The sequence below is a fragment of the Spodoptera frugiperda genome, chromosome 24, assembly GCF_023101765.2.
Source record: "Spodoptera frugiperda isolate SF20-4 chromosome 24, AGI-APGP_CSIRO_Sfru_2.0, whole genome shotgun sequence".
In the NCBI taxonomy this organism is placed as follows: Eukaryota; Metazoa; Arthropoda; class Insecta; order Lepidoptera; family Noctuidae; genus Spodoptera; species Spodoptera frugiperda.
Window position 1 is genome coordinate 4,708,026 of NC_064235.1, and position 12,250 is coordinate 4,720,275.

The 12,250-nt window shown below is 37.9% G+C and overlaps 2 protein-coding genes and 1 long non-coding RNA gene across 3 annotated transcripts in view; 2 read left to right on the forward strand and 1 right to left on the reverse strand.

The window, feature by feature from the left end:
• The window catches only part of LOC118278579 (protein mahjong), a 45,822-nt gene extending 41,729 nt beyond the window's left edge, over window positions 1-4,093 (reverse strand). Inside the window, exons 1-2 of the mRNA XM_050703831.1 lie at window positions 3,752-4,093; window positions 292-442 (exon numbers count right to left, since the gene is read on the reverse strand). Of these exons, the coding sequence (XP_050559788.1) occupies window positions 292-442; window positions 3,752-3,849 (249 nt within the window). The 5' untranslated portion in view covers window positions 3,850-4,093. The remainder of the gene's footprint in view (window positions 1-291; window positions 443-3,751) is intronic.
• The window catches only part of LOC126912285 (uncharacterized), a 129,568-nt gene that overhangs the window by 37,086 nt on the left and 80,232 nt on the right, over window positions 1-12,250 (forward strand). The window lies entirely within an intron of this gene.
• On the forward strand, window positions 4,952-11,281 carry LOC118278580 (non-structural maintenance of chromosomes element 4 homolog A). Its single transcript, XM_035597853.2, has 7 exons — window positions 4,952-5,177; window positions 5,725-5,835; window positions 6,947-7,065; window positions 7,687-7,856; window positions 8,612-8,805; window positions 9,910-10,019; window positions 11,031-11,281. Exons 1-7 carry the CDS (start codon window positions 5,087-5,089, stop codon window positions 11,082-11,084), a joined length of 849 nt encoding a protein of 282 aa, XP_035453746.2. The 5' UTR covers window positions 4,952-5,086; the 3' UTR covers window positions 11,085-11,281.

Genomic DNA, 12,250 nt, shown 5'->3' on the forward strand with positions numbered 1-12,250 from the left:
TTTCATCAGGCGGTTCTAGAACCGACTGATGAAAAGCAATTGCCTGCGCTAAAACCCATAACACAAGAGGAGGCCTTACACGTCGGCCTTTGGGGGTTAGGAATTTAATGGTTGTTGGGGAATCCGGAATTTGGAAGATTGGGGATGTAATAAGCCTCCGGTAACCCAACATCACACAACGCAAGCGTTGTTTCACGTCGGTTTACTGGTTTCACTCCGGTCGAGCCGGCCCATTCATACCAAATCATGGCTCTACCACACAAAAATCTGTTCAAAAACAACCCTTATTACCTTAGTCATAAAGTTGTCCTTCTTGAACATGACCTTGAGGGCGTGGCCGAGCGCGCATTCTGGGTCGGTGCGGGACGGGTGCCTCTCATCGAACGGGTCCGGATCCTTCTTCATAAAGTTCTCTGTCTCCGCTTCTATTATTTCTGCTATCCTGTAAATGGCAATGGAAATTAATATTTTGACTGTATGGTTGGCGCACTGTCGCGCTACGTGTAGCGGGTTCGATTCCCACACGGAACCATTCTTTGTGTGATCAACAAATTATTGTTTCGGCTCTGGATGTCATGCGTATGTGAACTTGTATGTTTGTAAACGCACCCACGACACAAAAGAAAATCCTATCGTGGGGCAACATTTTAAAAATATATGTATATTTATTTTTTTTGTAAAGTGTGTGTGTGTGTGTACAACTTTACGCCTTTTATACCCGAAGGGGTAGGCAGAGGCATTACGGCACGTAATGTCGCTATACAATCTACACCCACTTTTTCACCATTTATGTTAAAAGTCCCCATGTATATGTATTTTTCAGAAAGCATTTTTGAATATGTGTAATATTTGCCTGCCATACGGAATTAATCATAACTCAATAACTTGATCTGCATATTGTTTTGTATTCATATTGAATGTGTAAATGAATTTTTATGTTTTACTGCACCCACGAAACAGGAAGAAAATACAATTATGGGAAATTGTTTCTTAAAAAACTATTACAGCCTGGAGTACCAAGTAGGTTATGCATTTTTAATAGGATAAAACAGACAAAGCCACTGACAGAACTTAGTACAATAAAATAACTTGAAAAAATTTAATTTAACTGCCTTGCTCTCTCAACTATTTCAACTGGAAACTCTTTTATTTTTATCTATCTATTATATAAAAATAAGTCGGGTTTTCCTTCCTGATGCTATAACTCCAGAATGCACGAACCGATTTCCACGGTTTTGCAAAGGTCTCGGGTTCTGTGAGGTTTATAGCTAAGAAAATTCTATGGTGGCGAAACGGAGTTCGCCAGGTTTGCTAGTGTGATATGAAAAACAAAAACAAAAATATAGATAGCACCACTCATGACATGATTAAAGAATATTTGAAGATATTATTTGTCTTTTATGCAGTGATGGCATAAATATTACAAGCCAATCTTTTATTGTGTTTATTGTGTTCGGTCTAGTGTTCGAAGGTACAACATAATGTATCATGATATATATCCCATGGGTCTACCTTTATTAGTAGAATTTTTTTGGTCATAATTTTATTTTGCATAACAACGCATGGCAGAAACTTCATTTCGCAGAAAATCATTTGGTATACCATCATTTACAATACATTAAATACGCAGCAAATTTTGTAAGTCAGAATCATCTTTAGGCATAAATTGATACGCATAATAATTGAAAGGTAGAACCATCATATTGCAGAATGTTCACTGTCAGAATCGTCTTTTGGCATAAATTTCATAACCATAATAATTAAAAAGTAGAACCATCATATTTCAGAATGTTCACAGTTAGAATCGTCTTTTGGCATACTTTTAATATCCATAATAATTGAAAGACTCATCTATCACGCAAGCATGCAGCATGCAAGCAAGCTTGCAACAAGCAAGCAAACAAGCATGCAGCTTGCAAGCAAGCAAGTAAGCAAGCAGCATGCAAGCAAGCATGCAGCATGCAAGCAAGCAAGCATGCAGCATGCAAGCAAGCATGCAGCAAGCAAGCATAGTTTCCGTCACGGCTCCGGCGCTGCGGGGCTCCGGCGGCCCCACGCGCGCTAATCTAATCTCCGCGCCTACGCGATTTTAAAATGCACTCTTGGGGTAGGGCAGACGATTCGGTTCTGTCACTTCACTAACTTTTATTCTACCATCTTCTTAATATGCCAAGTGAAATTATGCCAAACAATCGTCGCTCTAAATAAACGTTATGTGAAACAAAATTATGCAAAATTAAGCTTTGCCAAACGTAATTATGCCAAATAAAATTCTACCATTTTAAAAGTATGCCTTTGTAAATTCGGACATATAAACATTCGGCAAAACAATAATTATATTAAACAATTTTTATGCCATATGCATATTTGTTTAAAGAAGATTCTGCCAGGTGTGTTATGCCAAACAAATTTCGGAGCATTAAAATTCTGCCAGATAGAGGGAACCCATATCCCATATTTACAGCCTTGTTGGTCAAGTGCTCGCAAATGCGACTGCCAGACAAGGGGTCTCGTCAAGCATGTATTACTGGGGGTTTTTCTGTTTATCGAAAATATCTCAGTAGTACTACCGAGTCAGGAATTGTGCGCAGTATATGACAATGGGCTCACCCCTAATTACATGGGACTTTATAACACAAATGGTTAAATGGGTGTACATTGTATAGCAGCATTACATGCCATTATTTCACAATATTATGAAATAATCTTAAAAAACATGTAGCAACATGTTGGTTATTGCTTGAGCCATCGCGTTATATAGAACCAGTTTATAATGGTCTTGCTTTATATGATCTTTCCGCATGTTCATATGACGGTCAGTTTATGCTGGTTAAGCATAGCTTGAGATGTAGCTCTGTGTACATTAAATACACAACAGCTGGTGGCAATCTTAACATGGTACATGTTTCAAATGTTAGAATTTATTCAAAAATAACCAGAACATTTTGTATTAATCTCTTGTCTGTGTGATATGAGACACAATAGTAAACACACTGTGTGTAAAGTAGGTCTATGTTTCGGCACACCAAGGGTTAAAAATAATAAGATTGTGATACATGAATAATTAAAAAAAAGCATGATATTGGAGTTTAAAATTCTGTTAAGTAAAACATATCATGGAATAAGAGAAAATGTGTGTTTTACATTTTCTGCTTGTCATTTTTCCAATGATGACAATAGTAATTTGGATTGACAAATAAAAATATTGCGTAAAAATAAATTCAGTATATACTGATAGTAAATAAATTGTGCAATATTCCAAATAGAATTGCATTAACATCCTATAATGCCCTGATTAGCAACAATTTCCATCAAATTACATCAAAACTGCTCCAAGTCTCATAAAAAAGTTCACAGCTTGGCTGACAGCTAATGATCAATGCCAAAGTGAGGTAACAAAAAAAAAGTTACAATGTCAACAAAGTTTCATTTTTTCTTTACAATGAAATTGATCAAAAACTAACAATTTACGTTATTAAAATGATAATTAATGACCTTTATTAACGATATTTATCAAATTCCTTTACTAAGAACCTAATTACGTACAAATTTCCAACTTCCTGTTTACATTATACGAAACTTTTTAAAAGTTAAAATTGACTTTATCGCTTTAATTAGACAAAACAGCATGGTCGGGACTTCTATTTTTAAATTTGTACCTCATAACCACATGTGTAGACATACGGGAGGATATCAATGTGCTAATTATTATTTTTTTTTCTCGCAAAACTTATCAAAACAAAGTACGTACCTCGTCAAAGTTGGTATCGGGTCGAAATTGGGTGTATTGTGTTGCTCCTCCCATTGTCTCAGCAGCTCCGTTACCTCTTGTGCTGGCGCTGAATCCATTTATTTCATTAAATGTTTGCAATTTATAACCTCACTGATTTTCAACTTTGTCACAAACGTTCCGTAACGACACGACAATACTTATTGTATATACTGAAATTTCATTAATATTATAGATACTATAGATTATTGTACATTTTATTATAAAAAATATTAAATATATTACAATTAAATTCGTTAAAATGCAACGTTTTGTCTTTAAACCGCGCACTCCTACAACAAATTTTATGCTAGTGAGTGATACCACAGCAATTATGAATTAACTACTAATTCTACCATTTTTTAATTGAAAGATATTGTTCTTTTATAGACACAGCGTGAATATTTTGAGTAAATGAAAACTAACCAATCAATGTTGGAAGAATGCATTAGCAATATCGTCAAAATGATAAGAATGGAAACAAATGCACAAAACAGAGCAGATTACGACTGCAGAAAAGCCTATTATCTAGAATTTCCTAGCATTCCTAGCAACAAGTAAAAAATAACTAATAAGATTGATGATGGTAATATTAAATAAAAATCAAATACCCAATTTATAGTTAGAAAAATTAAATTAAATATTAATTCGATATTTAATTTCAGACAGTTACAATAAAATAATTAACAAGATTTAGTTAAAAATCTGAAATTGAAAACAAATTAGACAGTTATAGTAATATAATGAATAAGATTTATGTTCGTCATCAGAACTCTATACAATTTAAAATCTACCAAATTCTATGAGCTAAAATCTGACAACACTGTATTTTTTTTATTCGTTCAAAAATGATGTAATAATAACATTTATTATTTCAAAATAATTTAAACAATAAAATAAGCTAGAATAGGTTTGATTTGTCAAAAAATCTTTTATAAGTTGAAGAAGATAGAAAAATAAAATGTCATAGTTTTCAATTAATACTAAAAATAACGGTTAAATGGTGGAACGTGCACTACTGCACATTTATATAACATCTTACAATGCATCTAAATATGTGAAAAACATAGAACGTGTTCCGCAACAAAGATGTAATATGATTTGATTTAATTTAATTTGATAACTTTTCATTACCTTCCAGATTCTACTAGATTTCCGAACGTACTTCATTCATCAGATAATGGCGCGCTACTCTATCTCATTCTGTCACATTTCAAACTTGTCAAAATACATTGTTAAGAATTTACGATTGTTGTTTTGCTTGTAAACTTGAATTTTATACTTATTAAATCAAAATTGTGATAAAAAGAATAAACAATGGCTTCTCAAGTATCAAGGACGAGTACTGGTGAAAGTTTTGAAAGGAAACTTCGTTACAGACAGATTCTGGAGTATCTATCCACTTTAGGTATGTATGACGAATTTATTATAGCATTTTATCACTGATTATCCGGTTATTTCTAATTCTATAAGTACTTTGACAAGTATTAATAATATTAATAAACCAATCATATTGATATTGCTATTGCTTAGTTTTTTAGTTAAACATGGTTGTAGGCGTGTTATTTTTATTTTGTTTGCAATATTATATTATATTCACGCCCAATCAAACTTAAAAGACATCCTACTTATAACTCCAATAGGTTGGGCGGCACCGATTGTTTACCATCTATTGCTCTATCTTCTCATTTGCTGCCCTATACATAGAGGGTGTAAACAAAACACTCTTGAAAAACACCAATTTTCTTTTTTAATAATTTTAATCGTTTTTGTTTTCATGTTATTCATGCAACATCAGCCTTAAGCAGTTGATTACATGTAGTATTATACATATAAAATAAACATTCTATTCAATTCTTTAATATTTTTTAAATAAAACTATTTTTTTACCATCATTTATTTGTGGAGTTTCCGTTTACAGCCTGTATGAAAAACCATATTATATTATGTTACAGAAAATGAAGCTGATGACAATGTGGACTGTATGGATAAGACCAGAGAGATGGTCAAGGAGGCGAAGGCTCTATTTGCAGAGTCTACTCTTGAGGAGAAAATTAAGGATCCAGGTTTGTTCGCTGTTACCGTTGTACTTATTTCCATGCTGCACAAACATTTCTTAGTATAGCAATTGGTCATGAATATGAGCCTCTAGCATGGCTTGAAACTAAACTAGTATGGTGTTGCATAGTGCATTGAGAACTTCTGTTAGTCATGAGGGATCCCAAAGTCAAGATGCCAGATATATCAATAGTACGGAAGCCAGCCATAACTTGCATCTTTCCATATGAAAAACATAGCTTAGCTGAGTCTATTGCCACTCGTGCTAAGCTATATGTACCAATGAATATGATTGGTGGAAGCCAAACGCATCCACAGCAACATTACATGACACATCTCTGGTGGAAAATAACCCTAAAGAGTGGTGGAGGTGCCATAAATAATTAAGCAAGAAAGAAAAAAATACTTCTTTTTTTATTTATTTAATCATGAACAACTGACATTGTATTTGATACTCAAATCAAATTATTTATTGCGTTCATGTGTACTCGTACATTTAGATATTACAATTAAGCACATTTGTTTCAACATAAAAATATGCACCAATGTAAAATATTGCAGGCAATACAAATAATTTAAAAATAGACAAATAAGCAACATGGCGCAAAACGGCTAGTGCTCAGCTAAAAAGCCGTACCTCGAGCCTTAGCGCTAAGGGCGCCTATGAGTTGATGCCTAGAGTCCTCTAGGTTTAAGTTACCGCTGCCCTAAGTTTAGTACCCTTAGTACAAGTTTGCTTTACGTTGAACGATAACAGAACGAGAGCGCGTTCAGTAGTCTGTAACAAGGTATATTTTATTTTTTTTATCCTTCTACTGACGCGTTGACAAAGGATAGCGAATGTATTTTTTAGGTTACGCACCGATATTTCGATTCGATCCGCGAATAAAGAAATCTTAGACCGCGAATATAGGAATTGGATTGCAATTTTTCAATCCGCGAATAGTGAAAACGCGAATGAAGGAAGCGCGAATAAGGAGCTTCTACTGTAATTTATTTCATATCCTCTTTTTCTGTACTCTTTATTAGCCTATTCTTCTAAAAAAATTGGTAATCATAGCCCTAAGTCCAGTAGTGCAGTCTCATGGCGGCTGTGATCATGATGATGTATGTGTCCAGGCGAGGAGTACCTGGACTCGCGCGTGATGCGCGCCGCCAGTGACATCACGGTGCGGTGCTCCGTGGCAGTCAGCTGCAACGTCAACACGTACGACCGACACGAGCTAGCTAAGCATATTGTGAGTACATCATTTATTTTATTATTGATGTCGTGTCGGCCCAGAGTGCTTGTTTAAAACCTACCAATGGCAAGTTCAAATGTGACTTTATCCGAGTTATATGTAGTATGTACTCTCTAAGATATATCTAAATGATACCACGTCGACTCAAACCTTCTCCTTGTGAGAAGAGGCCTTTGGTCAGCAGCACAGATTTATTGACACCCTACCCCATACCACCCCGGGTCTGTGGGTGTCGCAAGAAGTGCTTGGGTGACTATAAAGAGACAGGCAACAGCACTCTGATAAGCCTCAATCCTAAACTGCGGTCTCCAACCTGCTTCAATGTAAACTAACATAAAAGCAAACCCGGCGAACTCCGTTTCGCCACCAATGATTTTTCCTGTATTTCGGCTTTTCTCTTAAATTTTTCCTGAATTTTCTTTGCTATAAACCTCACAGAGCTCGAGGCCTTTTCAACGAAGGCAACACCGTGAGAAATCGGTTTGTCCGTTCTAGAGTTATAGCGTCAAGAAGGAAAACCCGACTTATTTTTAACCGACTTCCCAAAAAGGAGGAGGTTCTCAATTCGGCCGGTATTTTTTTTTTTTATTAATCCTTAAATAACCATTTAAATTGCAGCAAGAGAACCCCCAGTTCTGGCAGTTCACGTTTCCCCTGGAGGTGCCGGTGGTGGGGCACCTGTTCGGCACGTTCGCCCCCACGCCGCCCGAGCAGAGGCCGCGCGTCCCTCGCAGGCAGGTTGAGAAGCAGCAGGCTGCGCAGCTTAAAGAACCTGAGAAGGTGGACAGGTGAGATCCAATGATAATTTCTGTGGTGTCAAGGTAAAAGGGGATGAGTCAAAAATTTTGAAAAATGAGTTAATGACACAGTTGGATAAAATAAATTGAATTAGTTTTACGGTAAAAAGGAGATAAGTCAATTTAATGTATTTTTATTTCGTGAATCTCAAATAACAAAGAGATAGAAAATACATTAAATTGACTTATCTCCTTTTTACCGTAAAACTAATTCATTTATTTTAGTCGTGGTCATCATTTATTTACTTAATATGCTGCGGCTTCACCCCTGTTTCCGTGTGATAAAAAGTAAAACCACCTTAAACCTCATTCTCTTTAGCCGTTTTGACGTGAGTAGGTAATTCAGTCACACGCATACTTTCGCGTGTATTATATAAGTAAGATAATAAACTGCCTCGTTAGTCGAGTGGTCGCAAGTGCGACTGCCGATCAGGGGTCTCGGGTTCAATTCCTGGGTCGGACAAAGTTTTACTGGGCTTTTTTCCGTTTTTCCGTAGTAGCACGTAGTCTAGAATTGCGCCCGATATATAGCAATAAACTCACACCCTATTACATGGGAATTACAATATAAATTGTGAAGAGTAGGTGTACATTGTACAGTGCCGTAATGTGCACCTCTGCCTACCCCTTCAGGGATAAAGGGGTGATGGTATAAAAAAATATCCACCGGAAACGCAGGTGAAACCGCAAGCAGAACCTTATACATAATATTAATAGGATTTATATCGTGTTACTAAAATCCTCAGGCTAGAGAAACAAGAAGAAGGCTCGGCGATGGTGACCAAAGTGCACCGCTTCATAAACAAGTGGTACAAGCAGCGCCGCGCCCCGCTGAGCTACTTCCACGCCGTGCTGGACCCCACCAGCTTCAGTCGCAGCGTCGAGAACATCTACCATGTCTCCTTCCTCGTTAGGGATGGGAAGGTCTCTATTACATTAGGTGAGTCAGAGTCAAAGCTAAAGATGCTGTAAAAGTGTATCAATTTGTCCGTAAAGATAATTTTTTTTTGTCGTGGGAAACCTTCGAAATGCGCCTAGCTTTTTGGAGAAAATACTAGGGAGTGTGGGATTTTTGCCTCACTAAAACCTCCCTGCCTCGGTGGACACCACCTGCACCTAAAGGAGGCTCCGGGTCCTCTTAATAGACCAACCCGTAAAGAGAAGCTAATGTTTCCTTTCCTGCTCTGTTCTCTCTGGGTACGATGAGACTGGCATGATCATGTTTGATTAAAAGCCTAGAAATTTAATCAATAAAGATTTTAAAAAAAAGTCAGACCTATACCTGATTTTTTAAGGGGGAAAATCGTCCAATGATTTCTCCCGCCGTGGCGAGAGGGAGTGTCAGACTCTAACTGACTTAAAACCATCCCGTTCCTACTCCTGCTTTTCGAGCCGGAGCCTCGGTAAGCCCGCTAGGTGATCCGCAGCTCCGGATCAGGCATCAGCCCTACTGGGCCCCATCTGTGGTGGTCTGATGGCTGGCGCCGCTTGCACGGGATTTACCTATGCCTAGTTGTCGAATCGTGGTGGCCAAGCATAAGGGGTTCGAAACCTACCAACCAAGTGTGGGAGCCATGCTTCGGCACGAATGGGCCTGCTCGACCGGAGTGATACCACGGCCGAGCAGAAAACCGACGTGAAACAACGCTTGCGTTGTGTGAGTGTGGTTACCGGATGCCCAATTACCCCCCTTCCCAATCCCCGATTCCCCAACCCCCAAAAGGCTGGCAACGCACTCTGGTGTTTCAAGTGTCCATGGGCGGCGGCGATTGCTTACCATCAGGTGATACGTCTGCTCGTTTACCGGCTTATACCATAAAAAATGCCTAGTTGCCAAGTCGTGGTGGCCTGGCAGTTAAAGACGCCCGCTTCTCATGCATGGGTGTACCAATGTGACATTTTCCAAGTGATATGTATTTTCTAAGCCTATTTAGACACCACTGACAAACAGTGAAAGAAAACATCGTGTTTATCTAATGTAGCTCTTGATTTACCTTTAAACAAACAATTAAATAAATAAATAAATTATGTAAAATGTTTACAGATGAACAAAACGGCCTGCCGTTCATAACTCCGCTATCGACAGAGCAGCAGGAGTCGAACAGGACAGAGGAGAAACAATTCATAGTCTCCATAGACATGCGGAGGTGGCAGGTATATACATAATATATAATAACTAGGTTTTAGTGCGGTAAAAATCCCACACTACCTAGTTTTTTCCCAAAAAGCTAGGCGACTTTTGAAGGTATACGCCCGTCAACAAAAAAAAAGGTATATAAATAATATTTATTACTGAAAATATATTAAGATGAATTATACTGCCTCGATGGTCGAGTGGTCGCAAATGTGACGGCCAGACAACGGGTCTCTCGCTTGTTTACCGGGTCGGGCAAAGGATTACTGGCCTTTTTTTCGAAATTTCCTCAGGAATAGCACGGGGTCTGGAACTGTGCCCAGTATATGGCAATAGGCTCACACCCTATTACATGGGACTTATAACACAAATGGTGAAAAGTGGGTGTACATTGTATGACGGCATTACGTGTCGTGTGCACCTTTGCCTACCCCTTCGGGGATAAAAGGCGTGACGTTGTTTTATGAAAATGAATTAATCTTAAAATGTTGAAGAGTCCCTCTGTGACTCGAAACTAGAGCTTTGTAGTGAATAAACCGTACCTACGTCATAGTAGCTTTATGCATGTAAAGTCTCAGCCCGATCGGTTTCAAATTGACAAAGTTTCATCCCCTATTTTATGCCCTTGGGAGTAGAATTGATCAAATTCCTTTATTAGCGGATATCTACACGGTATAGCATCTACCTGCATGCTAAATTTCAGCCCGATCCTTCTAGTGGTTTAGGCTATGCGTTGATTGAGTTTTATTTTCATTGCAACATCAAGCCTTTTATCCCCGAAGGGGTAGGCAGAGGCATTACGGCCCGTAAATAATGCTGCTATACAGTGTATACCTAATTTTCACCATTTGTGTTATATGTACCATGTAATAGGCGGTGAGCCTCGAAAAACCGAAAATTCTTTGACCGACCCGGGAATCGAACCCGAGACGTGTATGTAACTGTTATTTTCACTGTGCAATATTTCTGTATTTATGTTGGTGATACTTAATAAATAAATATATTTAGATATATTTTCTTCTTTGTTGCAGGAACTAGTCTCAGCATTCGACATAAGTGAACCTATGATGGTGTTGAAGAAATAATCAGTTTTATACGTTAAATTATTGTGATTTTATACCAAAATGTTGATTATGTATGTGTGTACGTCACAAAGCGTTATTATTATGTACTAGCTACTTCCGCGCGGTTTCACCCGCTCTGCTTAGCTCCTATTGGTCATAGCGTGATGTTTTATAGCCTATAGCCTTCCTCGATAAATGCACTATTCAACACAAAAATAATTATTCAAATCGGACCTGTAGTTCCGGAGATTAGCGCGTTCAAAATTCAAACAAACAAACAAACTCTTCAGCTTTATTATAATATTAGTATAGATTAGTAGGGACTCATGTCTCTCAGTAAAGAGCGTATTCCTTTTTAAAAGGCCGGCAACGCACCTGTGTCTCCTCTGGTGTTGCGGGTGTCCATGGGCGGCGCTGATCGCTTACCATTAGCTGTGTTAGCTCGTTTGCCCCCTATACCATAAAATAAGGATACTGTTGATATTTAAGCCCGTTTTCACCAACCTATACCTTGCGCGAGCGATCTAGAAGCGAACAAAACGGTGCGGTGACAAGCGAATTCAACGCGATACGGCGGCTATGTCCTACGTGCATATAAATAGTTTTGTATTGTTTCTGTTTCCGACATTATAAACAAAAACGTGACGGCACCGCGTCCAGTTCGCGCGAAAATATCGTGCTGTTATTTTAATTTTCACCAGCCTGTAAGTGACACCTAAAAGTAAGGCGTTATTTAGCTAAGTAACTCTTAGTTAAGAGATAGGGGTGTCACTTTGTTACCCAAGCGCTTCTATCGGCGAGAGGCGATATTATGTTTGTATGTAAAAATGTAAGATACTGTGATTATCTCTAAGTGAGAATAAAAAATGTTGTATTTTCATAAATGTGTGGTTTCATTTCTTAAGAATATTTTTGTAGGTGCTTAGTAACATGGCCGTTGGGGGTTGAACCCCCCCCCCGAAATATGCGTACCTAGACATTACAGAGCGTTATTTTTCTAGTTAGCATAGTACATCCCCGTTTGGCAAAGGTCTCTATGACTACCTATGAATCTGTTTATTACATATTACGTTTTTGTGTGAAGGAAGTTTTTTTTTATCACACATTTAATGGGTCGACTTTCTTGAACCCCTCCCGAAACTAAAACCTGGCTACGCCTATGGTAGCTTTATAGCTACATTTAGCTT

Bases quoted from the DNA above. Each gene is read 5' to 3' on its own strand.
- LOC118278580 (XM_035597853.2), top strand. From the start codon at position 5,087: ATGGCTTCTCAAGTATCAAGGACGAGTACTGGTGAAAGTTTTGAAAGG. The intron at 5,836-6,946 runs GTTTGTTCGCTG...GTATGTGTCCAG, and splicing joins GGAGAAAATTAAGGATCCAG to GCGAGGAGTACCTGGACTCG. The intron at 10,020-11,030 runs GTATATACATAA...TCTTTGTTGCAG, and splicing joins TAGACATGCGGAGGTGGCAG to GAACTAGTCTCAGCATTCGA.